Genomic DNA, 24,750 nt, shown 5'->3' on the forward strand with positions numbered 1-24,750 from the left:
GCTAATGTATGCGGGCGATATGCTATCCGACAAGTTTTTGCTGCACAGTGCTTGCCTTGCGGTTGTTAAAGTTTGGGTATTTATGGCCACCGTAAGAAAATTACCTGAACTAGGTAAACCTTTTTTATAAATTCATATATTTACTCAGTACGGGCTCCAATGACGGATTAATTATTAATAGGTCCCTCATTTAAGCAATTCAAATATTACATATTTGTAAGTTTAAAATTAATGTTGTGTAAAATTTGACGACCCTGATTTACGAGTTCAAGGTCGTGGGTTAAATTCCCACACCAGGAAAATTTTTGTGTGACGAACATTAATGTTTTTCAGTGTCTGGGTATCAGTCGGTATTTATGAATGAATATACTTTATTGCACACCACAAAAAGTACATAGAACAAAAAGAAAAGTATTACAAAACAAAGTATACCATTTGGCAGCTTTATCGCTACATAGCGATTTCTTCCAGGCAACCAATGGCGAAGATTTTTTATCTTCGCCATTGGTTGCGAAACACACAGTTACAGAAAAAAGTTTGGTGGTGTACTTTACCACCGTCTGCGGCTTTGACTTTATGTATACACTTTATGTATACTTTATAGCGCGACTACGTCCGCGAATGAGTCAACCTTCAAGAAAAGACATAACTTTTCGGAGCTATGTGCGTTTTTAATTTAAGCAATTAAAATATAACTTGCTTTAACGGTGAAGGAAACATCGTGAAACCTGCATGCCTGAGAGTTCCCATAAAGTTCTCAAAGGCGTGCAAAGTCTAGGCTTCTTGACCCGGTACTTGACCACCGTGGTAGACTACGGCCTTAACACTTCTTATTCTGACAGGAGACTCGTACCCTGTAGTGGGCTGGTACAGATAGGGTTGGTGGACTTCACGCGCCTTTGAGAACATTATGGAGCACTCTCAGGCATACCGGTTTTTGGACGGCCGACTGGCGCAGTGGACAGCGACCCTGCTTTCTGAGTCCAAGACCGTGGGTTCGATTTCCACAACTGGAAAATGTTTGTGTGATGAACATGAATGTTTTCAGTGTCTGGATGTACCTATATTATATTTATAAAAATATTCATCAGCTATCTTATTACCCATAACACAAGCTACTCTTACTTTGGGCTAGATGGCGATGTGTGTACTGTCGTTTTATATTTATTTATTTATTCCTTACCATGTTTTTCGATCACCGTTCAAGCAAGTGATATTTTAATTGCTTAAAACTCACAAAAAGGCTTTCAAATTGTACGTTCTACTTATTGTGTTTGTATCTCTGTGAATGTTCTCTGTTGTCTTCAATAAAAGTGTATTTATTTATTCATAAAACTAAGAAAAGATAGAAGCCGGAGCCTTAATTACTAGGCTATCACTGCTTTTCTGTTTCACAGTTCATCATTGTTGTAAAATTACTCTAGTTACAATGTTTCGGCATACGAGCATATTGCACAAAAACAATTCAGTGGGCTTAGCGCAACGGTTTGAGATTAAACCGTGTTAGCTGGCAGATATTGTGATTAAAATACAGTGCATTCCGACTTTATGGGTTTTCATAATGTAAAATATGCATTGGTTTATCATATTAAAACACGTACGTCAGCCAATAGCTATTAATCTGTATAAATATTATCTACTAGTTATAGCCACAGAATTTGTTTGAGTTTTCAAAAACCCGCGGAAAGTCTTTGTTATTTTGGAATTAAAAGTACTAAGAAAACTTCAAATATGCTACAATAATACACACATTTCCATTAGGCATTAAGCGTAGCTTGTGTAATGGGTACTAAGATGACTGATGAATATTTTTAATGTAAACAGGTAATCAAAGCTTAACTATAAAATAAGCTAGAGGCCCCGATAACTAAACTGAGTATAAACTCGTCTGATAGTTATCAGTGCAAAATAAATAACTACTTGTAATATACAAATACATTCTGTATAATTATGTCTATCATTTATTCGTTAACAATGTATAAAAATAAAGTCATTTACATAAAAAAAACCCTAATAAATATATTTATATAAATTTATTAAAAATCAGCCACTTTTCCTCTTGCGGGGCTATATATAATGATTATGGTATATTTTTATATTGTTACACTCTCTTTCTAACTTGTTTTAAATTGTAAAAAATCTCTTCATTACTTCTTACTGTAAAGTAAATTTTAAAAATATAAAAAGTGCGAAAATATAAATAAAACAAACTTAATAAAATGGGATTTTACTAAGATGCTTGTCTTGACGGCCGATTGGCGCAGTGGGCAGCGACCCTGCTTTCTGAGTCCAAGGCCGTGGGTTCGATTCCCACAACTGGAAAATGTTTGTGTGAAGAACATGAATGTTTTTCAGTGTCTGGGTGTTTATCTGTATATTATAAGTATTTATGTATATTATTCATAAAAATATTCATCAGTTATCTTAGTACCCGTAACACAAGCTACGCTTACTTTGGGACTAGATGGCGGTGTGTGTACTGTCGTAGTATATTTATTTATTTATTATTTATTATTATTATTTGAGGATGTTAATTGCAATTGCAAAAAATATTTTGGGCCTACTTATAAAATATATATCCGCATACTTATCGAAGAATACATATATACCTCTACGTACCTTATGTTTGTCAAATTGAATGTCTCGAAGCCAAGGGTCGAAGAGCAACTTGTCAGGTTCAATATTGACAGGACTCTGTCGCCTTCCTTTGTTGCACATGCTCCATTGAGGGTTTATGAGCCCCCAAAATCCAGGACCTGGACCAAAAGTGTTATTTTAATTAGCTAGCTTAACATGGTTACGATTCACTATGCCTTTTTTTCTGATATTAAATAAAATAAAAATAAAATAAATAAATATACTACGACAATACACACATCGCCACCTAGCCCCAAAGTAAGCGTAGCTTGTGTTATGGGTACTAAGATGACTGATGAATATTTTTATGAATTATATATACATAAATACTTAGAAAATACATATAAACACCCAGACACTGAAAAACACTTAATGCTCAACACACAAACATTTTCCAGTTGTGGGAATCGAACCCACGGCCTTGGACTCAGAAAGCAGGATCGCTGCCCACTGCGCCAGTCGGCCGTCGAACCCCTTCACATCGAATATTAACCCTTAACATCACTTGTGGGTGAGTAGGCTCTCCCATGAGTGATGTTTGCGTCATTTTTTCGTCATTATGAACGACATGCAGTCGCGAGTCGGAGTATTCCTTGTGCCATCAGAGAGCTAAAGAGTAAGTATCGTACACGGGGCTTTATAAAGTTCAGCAGGTACGTGCTGTTGACGAGCCTGGGTCCCAACGTATGTAGGATACGTGGGCAGAGTATTGTTTTTATTTCTTTTTCTCGAAAATTTTTGTCGTACTACTCACAAAATATGAATAAGTGATAGTGCCTTCAAATCATGAAGCACAAAAGACAAAAAAGAAACAAAAGGCAAAAGAAAAATCACGATGTAATGCCCAAAAAGCAAAGATAGAATTACTCGATGTATGTTATCAATGAGCTAGGAAAAAGTTTAAAGACATACATTTCCAGTCAGTCTCATCCTATCAACCCATTATCAGCCAATACATGGCATGGGTCCCCTCACAATGAGAAGGGTTACAGCCGTAATCTAACACAACAGGGCGGATTGGTGGATATTTCCATTCAGTCTATTGTCATGAAAACAATTAAAAAATATCAGTAATAGTTTATAAACTTGGGCAACTAACCGAGGAATGTGTTATTATATAAATTACGTAAACCTAAACTATCATGTAGTTTGTACGTTTGATGTCAAAGCCGCCCTAAACGCCGTATGAAGTGTCACATTGTCTCGTTAATTACACAGCGGAGTCGAGTTAGTTCGTTATGATGCTATCGCAGTATTTCACTGCTGTCATTACAAACCATCAGTGTGGAAATGGCTTAACAACATATCATGGGGATATAGAGATTTTGTCATCATCATTATTTTTAATTTAACTGGCTCGTTGGTCTAGCGGTATATATGTTTCACTACGGATCACAAGGTCCAGAATTTTTTTTTTTCTGTATTAAACTCCGGGGTTTGGAAATTGGTTATGTCCACCCCGTGCCTGCAAGTATAATAATCGACATTAATTTAACTACATGTGAGCCCTTGACTGCACATCTAGTGTTATTAAGGAAATGGTTTGGATAAAAAAAGATTTAACATTTTAAAGATTTTTTGATGATCTTTACTCGTAGCCCGGTAATGACACCCAGTGATCAGCGTGATAGCATCACTATGATATGCTCGACTCGGTTCTTTGGTATAAATATAGCACCTTTCTGCGATGATTCAACCTTACTAAAGTGGTTTAGTAACCTTTTTTGTAGTAATATTAGTTGATGGTTTCGAACTTAGTCCTCAGTTTGTAAGGTAAATGAAGGTTTTTTGGCATCTATCAACATACTTAATAATTAAATGGGTATATTAAAAATCTTCTGTAATTGAAAATTCTTACTAGGAGTTTTTTTTAATTAAATGTTTTGATTAATAATCGCCTATCTCTCGAACAAAGTATTTTATGCCGTTCGCTACAAGTTGGATAAATTAAAGTATTTCCCATTCATGAAATTTATAAAACAAAGCTCATATTAAGTATACACTGTTACCATTTCTTCTAGTGTAAAAATAAAATCTTTGCTTGCAGTTTTACAATGATTCTCCAATCGTCTTCACTCGAAAAATCGGGTCAAACTAGTAACCCGGTAATGACACCCAGTGATGAGCGTGATAGCATCTTAATGATATGCTCGGCTCTTTGGTATCATTATCGTGCCTGACTGCTATGATTTGACCATGTTTAAGTGTTTTATTAACCTATTTTGTAGTAAATAGTTGATGGTTTCGAACTTAGTCCTCAGTTTGTAAGGTAAATGAAGGTTTTTTGGCATCTATCAACCTATTTAATAATTTAATGGGTGTATTAAAAATTTTCTGTAATTGAGAATTCTTACTAGGAGTTTTTTTAATTAAATGTTTTGATTAATAATCGCCTATCTCACGAACAAAGTTTATTTTTGTATTCGATTGTGATTGCTACCATCTTAAAATGTTGTCAACTTCGGTCGGTATTGTAAGCGTAAAATAGTAGTTGGTAATTTACGATATTATTACTATTGTACTTACCTACGTATCTTATTTTTTAAATAATAATATAAATTATAGATATTAATAAATTATAAAAATAAGTTGCAAAATGGCGATTATATAAATGTGCTATAAATTCAAAATCGGAAAAGAGAGACTTAGCGTCATGTTATACCATAACTAAACAACCACGCTTGAATATTCGCTTCTATGGAGTATTATAATCTACATAAACTGCAGTTTTACAAATTAATATTAATGGTCACTATAAAATGCATACCATTTCAAATTATTTAATTTTCCAGTGCAAATTTAACATAATATTGTCATCCTTATTGGATGGATAGACCATAAAAACTTTATAGTTTAATAAGAGCATATTTTGGTTTTCGATATAACGAATTTCAATACCTACTCAATACTCATTACCAGGCGCTGCTTTGACAGCGTTGTATGGTCGTTACAATTTTTTTATGGAAATGACTTAGCCAGAATTACACTTGCTTGTTGCTAATTAAGTTGCAATTTTTTTTATATAAATTTGCAATGAATGTACAAACAATCGTTTTTTTGCTTATTAAACACTAATTTCCCTGATAATCGCGAACTGATTTGCTTATGTTTATGTAGTTATATTTACACTTATAAGTGTTATCAATAAAAAAATTTGAATCTGTGAATATTTTTATATTATGCGACCGTTCCACTATTTGACTGACAATAGTCAATACAAATAGTTACATTAAGTAGTGACCCAATAAACCAATATATATTTACGGTTTAATCAGGGTAATTTTCGGGTTTCAATATAACAACATCCAATAATCATTACGGGCTAAATGGAAAAATTCAGCTAATGTAACGGTAATGACCGCCCGGCACATCCGATAGTGTTCGGCAATGGTGCCCTAACGTTACATTACCCGTACGTTTCCATTCTACTGAAGCATCTAACGTCATAATTCATGAAGCTTACTGTACTGAAATAAGAAGCTAACTGAATAGAAGTTACCCAAACAGGCAGATATCCAAATCTATATTAATATTAGTTCCCATACCGTCATCATCATCGTCATTATAACATCCCATTAATGTCCACAGCTGGACATAGATTAATTGTTGGGAGATCTAAAGTCACGGTCTTGTGAAGCTTGTTTCCCGCGGTTTCCAACGACTAATTAAGTGCCGTCTGTTCACCTCGTTGGGATTCAACTAACGCTGCGTTTGGCGGTGCAGATTCACCACTCCAGCACCTTGGGACATTGCCTAACGGTTTGTTAAGCTATGTGCCCCGCCCATTCCCACTTCAGCGTCACAAAAAGTTTATTTATGTCGATAACTCTAGTTCTTCAGCGGATCTTCGCATTCCTGATTTGATGACGTAGGATACTCCGAGTATAACCTTCTTATGAAAAAAACGCGTTTCAGAGCCGTAAGTCCTCACTGTCAACATGCCCTGACTTTCGAAAATTAACATTTTCGTATTAAATGCCACTAGAAAGCTAGAAGGCAATTAATTGCTGTTTGCTAGTTATTAAGCCTGTGAAAGTGTCACGACCTTAATATTAAAATTTAGGCGTTAAGTTAAGTAAAATTCTGCTCGTCTTTCTCTTCGCTTCACGTTTTTTAAAGTGTGACATTTCGAAATCTATCATCGGCCGACTTAATACCTATCTATAGCATTGTCTTTTACACCATTGGTTGCCTGGAAGAGATTGCTATAAACGCAAAAGGCCACCAAAATGTACCATACCTTTTTTGGTTAGTGATGATGCAGTCTAAGATGGTAGCGGGCTAACCTGTTAGTGAGTATGGTAGTCATATCCCTATTAGGTTTCTACGCGACATCGCACCCGAACACTAAATCGCTTAGCGGCACGTCTTTGTCGGAAGGGTGGTAACTAGCCACGGCCGAATCTCCCCCCAGACCAGACCAGACCAGACGAAATTCAGAAATTATAAATATTCCCAAATTGCCACCCTGCCGGGATTCGAACCCGGGACCTCCTACTTAAATTCCAGCGCTCACCGTTGCACCAGGTAGGTAGTCAAACTCGCTCGCAAACGTCTTAACGCTCTATTTTGTATTTGCATTCGTTTGGTGGTAATAAAAGAGTACTCATCAAATAATTCATTCGTACCCAGAGTGCAAGTCACGGAAGGTTATGGGCACGCGTACTTACATTACATTACGCACGACTCACTGCGCTGCGATGGGCAAATTTTGCGGTCTCCCAAATTCCCATTGAACGCGATATCACTGTTACAGCACTGAATAGCCTTTTATATTTGAGTAACGAGGATTCCCGACTCGTCATCGCGTAAAACTATTTCGGCTTAAAGTTAATCGCGCGTGAAATTCGTTTATTGTATCTGAATGAATTCTTAGCTTACTTCGACAAGCATAAAGATCGTATATTGAATTATAGTAAATAATAATAAATATACTACGACAGTACAAACAGCGCCATCTAGTCCCAAAGTAAGCGTAGCTTGTGTTATGGGTGCTAAGATGACTGATGAACATTTTAATGAATAATATACAGAAATACCAATAATAACAGATAAACTCCCAGACACTGAAAAACATTTATGTTAATCACACAAAAATTCTCCAATTGTGGGAATCGAACCCACGGCTTGGACTCAGGCCACTGCGCCAATCGGCCGTCCCAATAGTAGTAGCTGAGCTTTTTGTGACAAAAAGCAAAATTCAAAATTCTAATTCAAAAATTCTTAATTCATTTAGGACAGGCACTTATGAAGCGTTCATACATATATGTTTAAATGATTGTAAGGGGATTGTGATAACTTCGTTCGCCAAATTAAACCAAAAGCTACGAGGGTTCCAAACGCGTCCTGGTCTAAGAAGAGCCCACAACAAACTTGCTCAAAGTAACTTGATATTAAAGCTCTGAAGTTAGAGCAATTCACACCCAAGCTCTTTTATCGTTTAAGTAATCCTCGACATTATAATATGATTTTTCTGTAAGCTTGCTTTTTAGATAAACTTTCTTTACTTTCTTAACTTTTAATTAAGAGACATCTAAAATATTTCATTCGGTAATTTGTTATTAAATAATATACAATAGCCCTTGAATGAATTAGCAATTTTATGTAGCCTAGTAAACTGGACAACGAGTTTATTTCACGAGATTTTTATTTTTACAGAGACTGTAACAATAAAAATCTCATTTCTCTTCTTTGACTTTTAAATTTTGTTACATTTTTATGGAGAAAAATTGAATTTTCAAATATGTACTGACTCTTTTAAAATTTAACCTTTGATGACCTTGGGCACATTTTACTCGTATATATTGCACGAACAGCCCTCTTCTGCCCGTCCGGGAGAGTACTATCGCGATGCTTATTTCTGTCTTTCGAAGCAGCATTGTTGTGTTCCGGTCTAAATGGCATGGTTGCCGATTTAATTAAAGGTTTATGAGCGGCTCATTGTAGGACGTAATCCTTGCATCCCCTGCGAAGTATTGCTTTGTAGATAATAGTTTTCCGCTTATCATCAGGTGGGCCATCTCTTTGACCCGACAATTATTACTGTATATAAAAAAATATACCTTATCGTTTAATGCTATTCTTAAACTATTCTATTACTAGCTGACACGTGCAACTTCGTCTACACCAAATCGGTTATTACCGGAAAACACGAATAAAATGACATTTTCTAAAAATGTATCCTAGCTAGGTCGATTTATCGCCCCCGAAACCCCCTGTACACTAAATTCCATGAAAATCGTTGGAGCCGATTCCGAGATTCCAATTATATATATATACAAGAATTGCTCGTTTAAAGATAAAAGATAAGATAGGTATATAACGTTTTTCTATCCAGCGTGCAGACTGAACAAAGAACCGCACAAATTGTCTAAATTGTTGCAAAATACTCATTCATCAATTACTGAGACCTTGGACTGTCGATTAGAATATGTATACATAAGTAACAGATCGGTCCTTTAGGATAAATCTGAACAATCACTGATTGCGTGATAAAATTACAAATATTGCTATACACTAATCAGGCAATGAGTTCGAATCCCAGCACGCACCTCCAACTTTTCTAAGTTATGTGCGTTTTAAGTAATTAAAATATCACTTGCTTCAACGGTGAAGGAAAACATCGTGAGGAAACCTGCATGCCTAAGAGTTCTACATAATGTTCTCAAAGGTGTGTGGAGTCCACCAATCCGCACTAGGCCAGCGTGCCTTAACTCCTTCTCATTGTGGGAGACCTGTGCTTTGTATTGGGCCGGTAATTTGTTGATGCGATGATGATGAGGATGTGGAACTTGACAAGCGCGATTCAGGATCTTTGTGGCGCCATCTAGTTATACAATGTGGAGACCGCCATATGACTCACGTAAAAAAAACAAAATATAAGATGGGTCACTGCCAATTTCCAAACTTCAGGTTTGTACTAAGAATTTCTTGTTAGAAAAACCCAAGACTTATTCAAATGGTCCAATTCAGGGATCGTTAACTGCAGTCGAACATGCACACCACTAGACCAACGAGGCAGTTAGAGTAACAATGGATGCATATAATACATGAACGGCGTCAAAATACAGCCACAGACTATTCAATATAATGATACGGGCGACCGAACTATCATTAAGATGCTATCGCGGTCATTATTCGGTATCATTACCACGCTTTATGGTAGAGGTCGACTTTTTATATAGATAAATTACATATAAATTATTTACATTTGAAGCGTACGACTTGGTTTGTTTAGATATTACAGTTGATATTAAGAATAATATTAGACTAGCTGATGCCCGCGACTTCTTCCGCGTTAATTTGGGTTTGTATAAATCCCGCAGGAAATTCTTATTTTTCCGGGATAAAGTATATTCTATGGTCATCTTCATCTTGCAACCTATTTCATATTGATGTGCGATGAAGCAATGCATGTAATAAATGCAATTTTTTTAATCCCATAACTTTTCAGTTTTACCAGCAGCTTTTATTTATTTATTTATTTTTATTAGGACTACCAACAAAATTACATGTATTAGAGTTATGAATAAAGCTAGCCTTAGGTTACTAATGACACGTAATTTCACTTATAGGTAGTCACAGCATGCACTGGTTACTATGTACGATAACTCAATTTAATACAAGCATTATTATAAGATATGTAGGTATATACATAATAATAAAATTTAAACAGAAATAGAAACTCACATTACCAATGTTAATATTTAAGGAACTGAAAAACCAAAGTTGGAGTACCTAATCATCAAATTACGAGTCACCTTCTAGAGAAGTGCCAAACGTTTTAATAATTTAAGTTTTAAATTTTCCTAGGGTATCGTTTAACAAATCAATACACTCACTTTTAGCACTAAATTCATTAAACAATCTACTTAGCCTAGGTATTAAGGAGTGGTGGCCGAGATTAGTTCTATAAAAAGGGATCCAGATTTCCAAGGGAAGAAGAAGTGATCGGAGTTTTTCCAGGATAAATATTATCCTTTGTCCATCTCTAAGATTAGCCATACAGGGTTAAATAAAATATATCGGAAAGCTCTCGGGATGTACTTGTTTATAAATAAAACAAACGACTTTTTTTTACTCGATAGTTTGAGAAATATTCAATATTTACATAATGATCACTGTCGCTGTCAAATCATGGGTTTTGTATAAGGACAATGAGTTGGCAACTTGTTTGAAAAGTTTGTGAATTTCAGATGATAAGGCAGACTGACTGACTTTATATTTACAAACAAAAGCAGACCCTAGGGTAGACGCTTGACAGATTGTCAGTCGTAAAATAAAAAACCAAGATTGCATAAGACCATGTAGTTTCGACGTCACAAAATATGCGATAGTGTCAAGAAGAGCTGAAAGAAGAACCGCTGCTTTAAATAACGTTCATTAATACTAGTTATGAAAATATATAATACTAGTTATGAATATATATAATACTAGTTATTAATATATATAAAGAGTTAGAAGTAGGAATTATTAATGTATATATTTATTTTAAGTATTCTATAATTGCACATGCCTATAACTTTTTTATTAACTTATTAAACTCTTTATTTGTATACCACAACATTAACATATATTAAATATAATAAAAACAGAAACATATCGAAAGAAGTAGAATACAAACTTTATAGGTAACGCAGAAAACAAGAAGAAAAACCATAGAGTTGCTTACAAAGAAGGTCGTACTGCTAAAGCAAACTCTTTGGAGAAAATAAAAAAAACATATTTAACTATTCCAATACTATTTTTGTAAACTAATAAACATATAAATATTTCTACAGTACAAGTATTCTGTCCGAGATCAATAGAGTAAAATAATTCACCTGATATTCCATCGTAGGTCCACCATTCTTCCCAGCTACCTGATATATCTGAAACAAAAAATAATTATGTAATTACAAAATAATACAGCCCACGAATAGCGCAGTGGGCAGCCTGCTTTCTAAGTTCAAGGTTCAATTCCCACATCTGGAAAATGTTTGCGTGATGAACTTGAATGTTTTTCAGTGTCTGGGCGATTATCTGTATATCTTAAGTATTTATGTATATTATTCATAAAAATATTCATCAGCCATCTTAGTAGCTTTAACACGCAAGCAACGCTTTCTTTGGGGCTAGATGGAGATGTGTTTAGTGTCGTAGTATGATTATTTATTAATTTAATTATCTTTAGGAATTCATTCAATCTTCGACATCACATAGACGTGTTTGATGTCGAAGTTAACTACTTTAATTTTCACACACTGGACTGTCTGTTACTTGGACTGACCCTCCGTATACAAATGACAGCATAATATATTATGTCCCCATTTGAAGCGCCAAATGGGACATACGAGTGACGAGTGTCTCCGGAACTAATATTAGGCATAGTCTTTTTTTGGTTCGTAATAATTTAGACAACAAGCACTTGATGGTAAGTTGAAAATCGTCGCCTATAAACAGATCGAAACAGACAGTCGACAATATTTCACAGGGCATGCAAGGAGCACGTCTTGCAATATACCGCCCTGTGTCCATCAATTTGAAGCGTAGGTGTTAAGTCTTATTTTGCTGTAATTACACCGGCAACAACGCCCTTCAGACCGACCACATCATCGCAACAATGCTGCTTAGCGGCAGAAATAAGAATGGCGATAGCACGTCCCAGGACGAGTTCCGTCACAAAAAGGTCTACTACTAAACAAAAACCATTTAAATTTTAGCTCCTTTTTTTTAATCTCTTTTAAAGAGCTGAGTCACTTAAGTGACTATGTAGCTCATGTGGGTCTACAATTACTACCTTACAAACTAGCTTATTCTACATCTACCTACATTAATCTTAAATCTATTTGGGTTTGACAAGCTTATGTTAAGCAAACATTTTATTCTGAACCTAAATTTTAGCTCCTTGGATGTTAACAAAATGACGGCTCATCGTTTGGAGACAAAAACAGAGCGACAGCAACCCATTGGTAAATGGAGGTCAGAGATTGAAATTAGTTAATATTATTAATTTAACCTTTGACAGCGATACACAGTAGGGTGACTGTAAGCAGACATTGGTGCATCGTGGTGATGCCTGGGTCACGCTTCTCGCCGCATTTGGCTCCTTAAATCTGGAACAATATCAGAATAGCGTTAAAAATCAGTCCATGTACGGTAAAAATCAGTCCATGTTATTAAGCTACAGCTCTCTTATCGTCGATGCCGAAATTAGTATATGCCTTTTACATCAGTCTTATGGCGACTGTAGCGTCATCTAGTAGGAAACGTTGCAGTTTCGATCTACTTTTTCAAAGGTTCATCTTACAATGAGACACGTTTGAAACAAGAGATGACACATTGCTTGTTTTATAATTTTATTATTTTTGATTAGTGTTTTTACCTACACTTGGAGGAATTATCAATTTTAGAAATTTAAAGTGCATATAAAAATTAGAGTAAGCGCTCGGGCCGCGATTGCCAGAGAGTAGCAGGTTCAAATACTGTCGGTTCCGAAAATTTTTATATGCATTTTAAATTTATAAAATTGATAATTCCTCCAAGTGTAGGTAAAAACACTGATAAAATAAAAATAATAGATTAGATATTTGTAATTCTGATATCAGTCTTAAATTTTATTCTTATTTTAATAATGTCGATTGATTTAGGATAGTATTATTATAGTAAGTAGGAATTAGTGTACGAACATATATATTTTTTACATGCCATCTAAGGCGGATTGTTTGTCCCTATATTTTATCTACCAACAATGTAAATGAATTTGAAATTTGTTCCGTTTCTAAGGATGGCCCATTGTATTCCATTATGTACTAAGCTTTATTTTGATCAATAATGGAATAAAAAAAATATATTGAACTATAATATTCATTACGAAAGTTTAACACATGGGTGTTAAATGGGTGTAAACTGTTAAACAATTGCCGAAATCGATAAAAAAGTTTAACCGATAACAACTTGTTGATTTGCGCTGCTGTAATTATGTAACAATAATAATACCCTGTACCTGCATGAGGTATTAATTATTTTTAATGAATATTAAATATCGCTAATTTTTATTACGCCTTTTAATTGACTTTTAATTATTTATTAACTACAGCTTGAATTATTATCAATTTGGAGCACCCAGTTTTTTTCGAAGCATTAATACAGATTTAGGGTTAAGTATATCTGCACACGCTATGCCCTTTGTCCGTCAATATAACATGTAAATATATACATCATCATCATCATATCAACCCATTATCGACCCACTAGAGAAACCCGTGTCGGGTTTCTTCCCTCAGTGAGTCGGGTTAAGTCCGTAGTCCATCACGCTGGCCCAGTGCGGATTGGTGGGCTCCACACAACCTTGAGAACATTTTGGAGAACTCACAGGCATGCAAGTTTCACGATGTTTTCCTTCACTGTTGAAGCGAGTGATATATTAATTGTTTTAAACGCACATAAAAATATGAGCCAGTTTTAAAAACATTAAAAAATAATCAAAACATGAATGGTCGTGAAGCCAATCTTAACTCTTTTTTAATATTATTTTAACACTTACTATTAATTTAACACTGTTAAATGGCCTAAGACTTAATCGTAATGAACACATTTATTAACATTACATGACAGGTTAGTAAAATTTAGTTTAGTAGGTACATGCGAAAGCAAATGGCATAATATTAAAGATAATATTAAATTAATGAGCTTCAGATAAAAATAAAAATGTAAAAACACCCGACACAAATATTCCTCATTCCCTTTGAATATACTGCTTCAAGTCCTTTGATTTGTTACCAATATTGATTGAGTTGTGAATAAATATGTAATCCGCCATTTTGTGGCGGCGGCCATCTTGAACAGATTTGCACCAAACTTAGCTTAGAATAGTCCGGACTAACAATTCACCTATAAAAAAATCGGCTAGAGTTAATAAAATGACGTGCGCAATGAGCAATTGTTTTCCTTCTAGTACCTATATTATCATTTATCTAACACTTACTCAATGAAAACATTCTAATACAGTTACAGTTTCTACCTGGCTAGCAAAGGCAGGAGATAAAAATTATATCCCCTGACGGATTAAATTAACGTCGCCACCTACCAAAGCAAGTTTATTGATGCACGTACTATTATTTATTATGGGGATTTTGCAGACTACTTCAAGTTGCAGCATTTGCTCAAGGGTATTACATCTTGGATACCACCAAAAGTAACAGTTCACCAAATTTCAAATTAATCGGATCCGTAGAAGTTGGATGGTCAAGTGGTAAACGATGGTGACCTTCAAACACCTTTACTTTATAAATTACAGATAACAAACATCTCCACCAGTTAAACTGTCAAAAGATAGTTAAACCGCATTAAAATTGACCGATTTGTTTGGTAGCTACAATGCCACAAACAGATACAGACAAAAGAAACCCTTATTTTTTCTTCGAAGGTTCCAAACAGCAATTATTATCTAACATTTCTGGTATCTTGCAGATTGCGGTACTCGAGATAACGGGGTAATTTCCCCTGTCTTAAGGGCCTTGCTTCTGAGGGTCCCTGCTTTATGAGCCTTGCTGCCAACGATAGTTGGCTTATCTGTGTACTTAGGCCTTAAATGCTTTTTGGAAGGTTTTTGTACTTTGTGATAAATTACAATTGTTTTGCTTTTTTTGGTACTTTTCTTTTATTCTTCAAAAAACCTTGCGGCCGATTGGCGCAGTGGGCAGCGACCCTTTCTGAGTTGAGGCTGTGGGTTCGAACCCCACAACTGGAAAACTTTTGTGTGATGAACATGAATTTGCAGGGTCTGGGTGTTTATTTGTATATTATAAGTATTTATGTATATTATTGATAAAAGTATTCATCAGTCATCTTACTACCCCTAACACAAGTTAGCCTTACTTTGGGGCTGGATGGCGATGTCGTAGTATAGTAGTAGTATATATTATAGTATACAAGATGTTACCCGCGATTTCGTCCGAGTTTTTTCCGGGAATGTAAAGTGTTTTGCGTTCGTCTCCGATATTAAACCTACTATTTTTTTGTTTTAATTTATCCTTGAAAATCTTATCTGGTGGTTCGTTATTGTGGTGACATGTGGTAGAATAAGGGAACGCTGCTTTGCGGCAAAAATACCTAACCTTAACTACACACAAAAAAGCAAGATATATTATTATACTATATTTTATATCCGCCATCCATCAGATTAATTTGTGCCACGATTGAAAATGTTTTGTAAGTTGATCGACAGAAAAGATTAATACAGAAAACATAACTATACATAATTCAGTATATAATAAGATATATTTTATCACAAGACATGGTTTTTAGCCCTGGTGTATCGCACAAAATGGTGTAATTTTCTCACCCTCCTAGACTCCCCCTGGCGTCAGAATGGCGGGCGACGATCTGTCTGCACCCGATTACCTCCCTACCGAAATTATAAATGCGAATGTTTATCTGTTTGTTTATCTGTCGAGACAGAACGGTTCCTTGACCGAAACCATTGAACCGATTTTAAAGAAGTATTTGAATCCTGGCTCAACCACTGCCAGTCATTTATTTTTCAAAATTACAGCCACGTATTAGACCTATAAAAATGAATTGAATACAAAGCTATATTTTATTTAACATTGACAGGCCGATTTCGAGTAATTCTAAGCAATAATCAAAATAACTTGTGTACACAGGAGAACAAATAAAACATTAATGTCTGAATTTTGAGATTTAGAAAAGGCTGATTAAAACAAATATTTGTTACTATTACATGCAACGACCGTAATTGATTGAATTGATAAGCCGTCGCACCGTGCCGCTGACACTTGATATAGGATGCTTCTTATACACAATGTGATTGGTTTATATTTCCATTTTTGTTTGTTAATTATTTTTGAAAAAAAAACACCTTTATTTTTATTTAAAACCAAACTACTAAAACGAGTTTGTGACATTTTTAGAGGAGACAATCAAATTTTTCAAAAAAGTTCGTATGTACTGGAGTTCTCGTGTGAAAAATTAAAAAAATACAATCGGATAGCGAACCTCTTCCTTTTTTTGAAGCCCGTCAATATAAGACAACTGACAACCCTACACTGGCATTTAATATAAACGCTAGACACTGCATCTTTCAAATAGCCATCCCTAACCCCTCAATACAAATAATTTTGGCTCCCCACGGCGTCTGTCCGGCGGGCGCCTCACTGTCTGCAATACTTGGCAGTTCTGCATCCCCTGAGTTACCCTTATTTACACTTAGCGCTACATTTCGGTTCGTTCGTAAAAATATTTAAGTAACGTGTTAAAAAAGGACCTATAAAACAATATTTTAATATACTAATATATAATAATAAACTACGACAATACACACATCATCAAGTGATATTTTAATAACTTAAAAACGCACATAACTTTGTTATGTGCTGGGATTCGAACTCGGCCCCCCGAAAATGAAGCCGAACTCCTAACCACTAGGCTATCACTGCTTCATATTAATACAACATAATGGTAGAAAATTAAACTTAACTACGAAAGTTTGGATGGATGTTTGTTACTATATTACTCCAAAACGGCTGAACGTCTCTTGATGCCATATCTCTTATAGAAAGTCCTGTTATAGTATTAAGGACTACGTCAAATGCTTGGGTGTAAATTGTTTCTCTAACCAGGTTGCTTTTTTAATAGTTTTAAATGACAATCTGAGATGGTGATAACAAAAAAAATAACAACCGGCTAAGTTTGTTTGTTTGTGGGCTTCTTTTTAGACCAGGGCGCGTTTGGAACCATCGTAGCTTTCGTTTTACTCACTCACTTCTATGTCATATTTTACATGTAATGTACGGATCAAAAGTGCCATCTATGTGCCTATTTCAATAAATAAATATTTGATTTTGACTTTGACTTTGCAATATATCACAGTTTACCACAGAGCAAGAGATCAAAACGTTTTTTCGCATATTTCTCGTTCAGGCCAGAGAACGACGCGGGCAACAACTATTACAATATATTTTAATACCTATTAGTCTTTAATACCTCCTGCTGTAAAAATTTAATTTTTAATTATAATGAAAATTGTAATGTCCTATGTATTGAATTAAACTTGCTAAGTTTAAATTACGACAATTTAAACTATATCGTTATATGTACAAGAACATTAAAAAAAAAATATCATTTGCTACAACATCATTTCAATCAACATCGTTGAAAAGCCTGCGTGCCTTTGAGAGTATTGTGGTTAAAGGGGTGTGATGTCTACCAATCCGCACTTGGCCTGCGTGGTGGGCTAAATCCTTCTTATTCCGAGAGGAGACCCATGACCTGTAGGGGTTCATGGTTCATGGTTTCATGGGTTGACAATGGTGATTATAATTTAACAAACTCATCATTTTTTCTGTTTATAAACGACAAATAAATTCTTCATATTGAAGGCGCCAAATTTTATAATAAATACCTATACCTATAAAAAATGTAAACTCGTTCAATGTATTCAAAGCTAAATTAGCTTCTTATATATATGAAGTAATACCAATAATTTTAAAGATTAAAAAAACAAAGTAAAGTTTAATTTAGTTTAGTCTAATGGCGAAGTGTATTAATTTATTATAGAAAATTAAGTTACCTATGTAAGTGACTTAGGTGTTTTTATGGGAATAAATGTCTTTAAACCTAAACCTATATTAAGATTGCGATTTGTCGTAACAGCTTTAATAAAGCCTTAACGCGTCGCTTATTTCAGCAGAACCCCTCTTAAAAATCTATGTGAATAGATTATAATATAGGCTGAAAGCATGGGAGTAAAGAATAATAAAAAGCAAAAACACCATAACAACATAACGAATGGGTCATTAAATACTTTTGCATAACAGAAAAGTATTGTACATTAGTAAAGGCATAAATCTTAACACCACTATGGCATTAGAAAGTGATTCTTAAGTACTAAGGTATTTACGGTTGGAAATTGCTTGATGGTCACCCATCAAGTCAAGTTAGGGTTGCTACTTTTATGTTTGAGCTAAAAAGTTACGCTGTCTGGTTTTGTTTTAAGGACAACACGTTTTTTTAATCCAAGTAGGTGGAGTTATTATCAAAAGATAAATAAATTTACAATTTCTTCAAATTTTTTACTGCTAATCGTTACTAATCATATTCAAAGATTTACACTTCAGTAAAACTGACGTAAGTAGCCTGTATTTTAGAAAAGAGGATTAACCAGCGCACGAACTCAGTGTTAAACGCTAAATGGTCATCGTTCTGCTGTTAACAACATTTTAGTTAAGCTGTTATTTTTCTTTGCAATAGTTTTGACCTCGTAGTTTAAGCACCAGTCCCAACAATATCTTTAACTTAAAAGGCTTTAAGCCTGGCTTATATAGAACCATTAGTGCAACCAGCTGTACGTAGACAATTTAATCTTCGAGAGAATATTCCTTATATTCGGTTTCGTGGTTTAAAAAAGTGACTATCTGTTATTTTTCAAAAACTATCTATCCAACTTGGCTTTTGGTCTTGGGGCTTTTGGTTGAAAGAATAAAAAAGAAGTGTTATACAGTTTTTGATTATCTACCCTCAAACGAGTGAAATAGGTAATGAAATTGGAATGGCACTAATAGGTAGCATTTGGTAGTAACAAATAAATAAATAGCTCGTAAGTAACGTGTAGAAAAACATTTATAAATTAAAATCATTTATTCATGCACATTATCAAAGAGTACGGGTGGCAGCCCTAGCCGAAGTCGTTAAAGGCGTGCAGTCAAACCGGATGCGAACAGAGGTTCGAAGACAAAGCTCGTTCTTCGCCGGAAGTGGGTGTATCTATGTACTGATAACTCGCTTGTAATTTTCAGACTATTAATGGTTTCGAATGTAAACTTCGGTAGGTATAATGGTGCAAACAGGCTCGTTACGTTATTGTTATTTATTTTGTACTTCGATAAGATGTTTTGGTTAATTTATGAGAGTTATTCATTTCTTCTTGATCTAATTATCGTCCTCAGCCTTTTATTGTACTACTTGTACAATAAAAGGCTTCCACATATATACCATATATTTAGCTGTATAAGCGTTATCCTTTTTCTGTACTATTCCTACCATGAGTTTATGAAGATTCGCATGTTGCTCAATTTTTTTAAGTGGAATAGTAGATAATAGCTATTTATGCAACTCATGCAAGTCATTACATTATTTTGACGGCCGATTGGCGCAGAGGGCAGCGACCCTGCTTTCTGAGTCCAAGGCCGTGGGTTCGATTCCCACAACTGGACAATATTTGTCAACACTAGGGTGTAACTTTCATCTCTCACAAGATAGAAAAATGAATGTCAAAAAAGGAAAAATGTAAATTGTTGATATTGGAAAAGAGCAACTGCTGAGTTTCTTGCCGGCTTCTTCTCGGTAGAAACTGGCTTCCGAACCGGTGGTAGAGTCACTACACACAGACAGACTTGACGGTTCAAAAGTGCTTATATTAGGCCTACTTGAAATAAATGAATTTGTATTTTGAATTTTTTAACTATAACTGACAATAGGGTGTTTATCTATATATTATAAGTATTTAAGTTTATTATTCATAAAAAAATATTCATCAGTTATCTTAGTATCCATAACACAAGCTACGCTTACTTTGGGACTAGATGGCGATGTGTGTATTGTCGTAGTATATTTATTTATTAATTTTTTATTAGGGAGTTCCACAATGCACGGTCCTGGGCTGCTTGCCTCCAACGGCTCCGAGCTACTCGCCTGATGTTATCTGTCCACCTTGTTTGGGGCCGACCTACGCTGCGTTTACCGGTGCGGGACGCCATTCCAGCACCTTAAGACCCCAACGTCCATCGGTTCTCCGAGCTATGTGCCCCGTCCATTGCCACTTCAGCTTCGCAACTCGCTGAGCTATGTCGGTAACTCTAGTTCTTCTACGGATCTCCTCATTTCTGATTTGATCACGTGTATTGTGGAACTCGCTACAAAAGACCTATGTCCAGCAGTGGACGTCAATTGGTTGAGATGGTGATGATGATGATGATGATTTTTTATTATTATTATATTTATTAGACTAATTACGTACGGTGCGATGTCGTGTAGAGACTAATTAGGGGTATGACTACCATACTCCTTAACAGGTTAGCTCGCTACCATCTTACACTGCATCATCACCTACCGCCAGGTGAGCTTGCAGTCAAGGGCTAACTTGTAGTGGAATAAAAAAAAAAGTAGCGTATGTTACTCCGACCGTTCAACTAACTCTATGCCAAAAATCAGGTTGATTGGTTGTTTGACACAAATTAACAAACAAACAGACTTTCACCTTTATAATATTAGTGAGGATGTCAACATAAGCGCATTTTGAAGTTTATAATTCGATTTTTAGGTTATAAGAGTTTTTAAACAGAAAGTTGTGAAATTGTAACCCTACTAATACAGTGTCTAATATTTTATGGGAGAAGACGGCACGGGGCGTCGCGACTTCTCGGCGCCGCATAGTTTGTTGCCAGACTTGTTGGAATCATTCGGACAAGGGTGTGCACAAACATACTCATGTGTTTATACTCCTTTATTTGAGGAGGATTTTCTTAGTATTAGGAGTACTATCGTCTTTATGGTTAACTAAAATTTTGATAATGACAGAAAACTTATTATATAGTAGTTTAGTTATTTCCGTTAAAATTATAGTTTCAGGGAAACCCATGATACAAATGAAAATTATATTTAATTAACTTGTTTTGTTCGGACGTAGGCGAACATCATATTTGTTTTATGTATTGATATTTCTGTCGAGGAATTCCACGGGATCCGTTTGATCCATTGCTTAGCCTCGTCTTTGACTGTAATCTCACCTTTTGTAGGACATTTCGTGACTGATGGGACGTCGGTGGTTAAATCCTCCGAGACCAGAGAAAAATTTGGATTAAGAAATTCCCAAATTGCTTCTAGTGGCGGTCGAACCCAAGACCTCCCATTTATGAGACAAGTACGCCTTCGGGAGGTCGAAAAAAGTTTGTCACCCGACTATTGACAGGCCTGAGAAGGCGTGCCGTGAAGCGTGCGCCTACCTGGAGGATTCGGCAGTGACCAGGCCATCGACGATGGGACCCGCCATTCAATAGGGTTCGAATACTTGGCGAGAGTGCAGTGGATACGCAAGTGAATCGTAGTCTCAGTTAAAGATATGTCGAGGAACAGATAGAGTTTTTAGTGGGTGCAAGTCCCACATATGCACACGGGCATTGCTCTGTTAAAAAAAAGAAAAAAAGGGAGGTCGACAAAAAAGTTTCGGAAATTATAATTCTGAATTAATAAAGGAAGTGGTGAAGTAGAAAAAAAGGGTAAAATGACTCATGTCTTCAGAGTTAGTTTTACAACAATACGCCCGCTGAGCGCCGCCGTTAAATCATTCAACATTTGCAGTTCCGAATGTATTGAAACGTTTGCTAATGTAATAAATTATCGAGTAACTTTTCATTAAACATTTTAATTGAATTTCACGGAATTTCAACATCATTCGAAATTCTCAGTAATGCCTAGTTTACACTTTATGGATTCATACTTATTTCGGTTTAAATGCAAAAGCCTATCACATTGTAGTCTGTTCATATGTTGCTCTTGATTTTAATAGCTTGCAACACGTAGATGGAGATATTCAGTTTAAATACCCATGTAAAATAGCCGGTTTCATAAAAATAGCCGATCTGGACAACATTTTGCATAGATATAACTTTTTGTATCTTGTAGATGATGTTTCATCAGCAAAATAAATTGAAAACCAACAAAAACGTGGTTCAGCTTGGAGCCAGTAGCTAGCATGTAAGTTAGATAAACGACAATCCATGGATTAAACAACTGGAACCATGTAAGTAGGGCATAATGCATGGCTTTAATGCGTTTAATTTTATCAAATGTTGTTTTATTTTGAAATGTAAACTACAAGGAGATTTACCTGAATTATAGAGTTGCTATAAGAGTTGCCAGCTTAACTCTTTTAAACCTATATTTCGGCCTCGTTCGAAAAACCTTTGTTACACCACCCATTAAATTAACGCTACGTACACTTGATTTAGCAATATGATCATTATTTCAAAATAATGGACATTTCAGTTTTCTTATAATGTAACTAAAGAAGAATTTATGTCCTTCACTAATCGTGCTTCACTTTGAAGTCGCATGTAGGTACTTTGTTTACCTTGTGTTTTTGTAAATTATCATTTTATAATTATCTATAATTATGACTTTTTCAATGTTGCCATGATAATCTGTGACCCCATTTTACTTAAAATACACACATATACTTTTACATTAGAGAGTAAATCATAAAAACGACCGCCTCTGCTGTTGATAGCCTTATCCTATCTGCCACTAAAATAATCTGCAAATCTCTTACTATAAGCAATATATACAATGGAGTTTTCATACACGCGAATGTATTTCATAGCGATCCAATACATTTGTCGCTTAGTACTAGAGCAGTATCGGATTCCCCTTTACGAAATACAAATAAAACATATGGTTGACTGTCACACCGTGACGTAATACAAATACTTGTTATTAAATTAATATTCCAAAAAATCTGAATTTATCGGACTTGTTGAAGGTATTAATAAAAATTATTTAAAGATAACCTACAATTCAATTCAATTTTTTTGTTTGCATAAAACATTGTAGGAATACATGTTAAATCATAATCTATGATAACGGCAATTTTAGCGATGTTTAATCCTTTTTTTTTCCGGGATAAAATGTATCCTACATTTTATCCCTGATGCAAACCATTTCTATGCAAAATCCAAGATAAGTTAAGCAGTCAAGCCATGTTTATGTGTGTTAATAAATCCCGGTTTCACCAGTAGCTTTTCCGGGATAATTATTTCGGAATTTATCCTATTATAATAGTAATTCTAAAACATGTGCCAAATTTCACGAAGATTGCTTCAACTGTTGAGTCTAACAAACAAACAAACAAACACACTTTTTGCTTGTTTAATATTAGTATTAATTAATCGTATGAGCTATGTTATTGCTATTAAATTACTAAAGTAGTAATGAAGTAGAATTGAAATGATAATAAAGAAGTAAAGACCAAGTAGATGGTCCACCATAGTACGTGGAAAACGATCGCCTGTAAACAGACTAACACTTCGCAGGACATGCAAGGAACACGGCCAGCTATGTTTTGCACGCCTCATAAGCGAAGCGTTGAGGTGGGTATTACTTTCAGTTTACGCACACCGAGTGATTCTCCAACTTAAAATGTCATGTTTTTTATTCTTTATTGCTTTTATAAGTGAATATAAATAGACAAATGTTGAGGAAAAACACTATTTTAATACTGATGATATTTTTAAAACTCTTTTTGTTATTTAAACTAATTAAAAAATTGTTTAAAAAAGTTCTGTCTTGGACGTCCGTGTGTCTGTATGTGCGGATCCCGTATCTTGTGGTCACGATAACGAGTGAATACTTCACTTATCTTATATATTCTATATCTTAATATATTATTATTTTTTTATAGGTTTCAGTATTTTGAGAAATAGAAGCCTATTACTTTTCACGGTATAAATAGATGTAGTTTAATTATTTTTTACAAATAATCTCAATTGATGACTTGCGTGCACTTTTGGATTTTCCAACTATTTTTTTTTAATATTAAGTGCTTGACTGCAATCACACCAGGGGGTAATTGATGATGGAGCGCGCTTGCCTAGAAGATGCCTATTCGCTATTGATTCGAAGGTACCCAGATGTAAGTATATGGGAAGACGGAAGATGGGAGGGCATTCCAGGACTTAGCGGTGCGGATCATAAAGGAGGAAGCAAAACACTTAGTACGTGTTGATGGTATTTCAACGTAACGGTGCAGATTCTTTCGGTGCCTCGCAGTTCGATGGTAGAAAGGAGATGTTTTAACCAGATCGAATCGAATATGCCACTCTATGTCCATCTGTAATTACATTTATCTCATGTATCTGTAATTACCCCGACGACCACGTCCTTCCGACTGGAACGTCAGCAACAATGCTGCTTGACGGCATCAGGCGGCAGCTCTGTCAAGACAAGCTTTAATACTACTAAAACTTATGAGTCAGAAACATAGAACACATATGATGTTTAGTTTGTCGAAAACACATTTACGTAGATGTTTTCCAGAATAGGAATAAATAAATAAATAGA

General features: G+C 35.1%; 1 protein-coding gene across 1 annotated transcript in view; it reads right to left on the minus strand.

The window, feature by feature from the left end:
* The window catches only part of LOC120625169 (carbonic anhydrase-related protein 10), a 101,175-nt gene that overhangs the window by 16,763 nt on the left and 59,662 nt on the right, over positions 1-24,750 (minus strand). Inside the window, exons 2-4 of the mRNA XM_039892147.1 lie at positions 12,635-12,731; positions 11,460-11,507; positions 2,620-2,756 (exon numbers count right to left, since the gene is read on the minus strand). Coding sequence (XP_039748081.1) covers positions 2,620-2,756; positions 11,460-11,507; positions 12,635-12,683 — 234 coding nt within the window. The 5' untranslated portion in view covers positions 12,684-12,731. The remainder of the gene's footprint in view (positions 1-2,619; positions 2,757-11,459; positions 11,508-12,634; positions 12,732-24,750) is intronic.

The sequence above is a fragment of the Pararge aegeria genome, chromosome 7 (assembly GCF_905163445.1).
Source record: "Pararge aegeria chromosome 7, ilParAegt1.1, whole genome shotgun sequence".
Lineage (NCBI taxonomy): Eukaryota > Metazoa > Arthropoda > Insecta > Lepidoptera > Nymphalidae > Pararge > Pararge aegeria.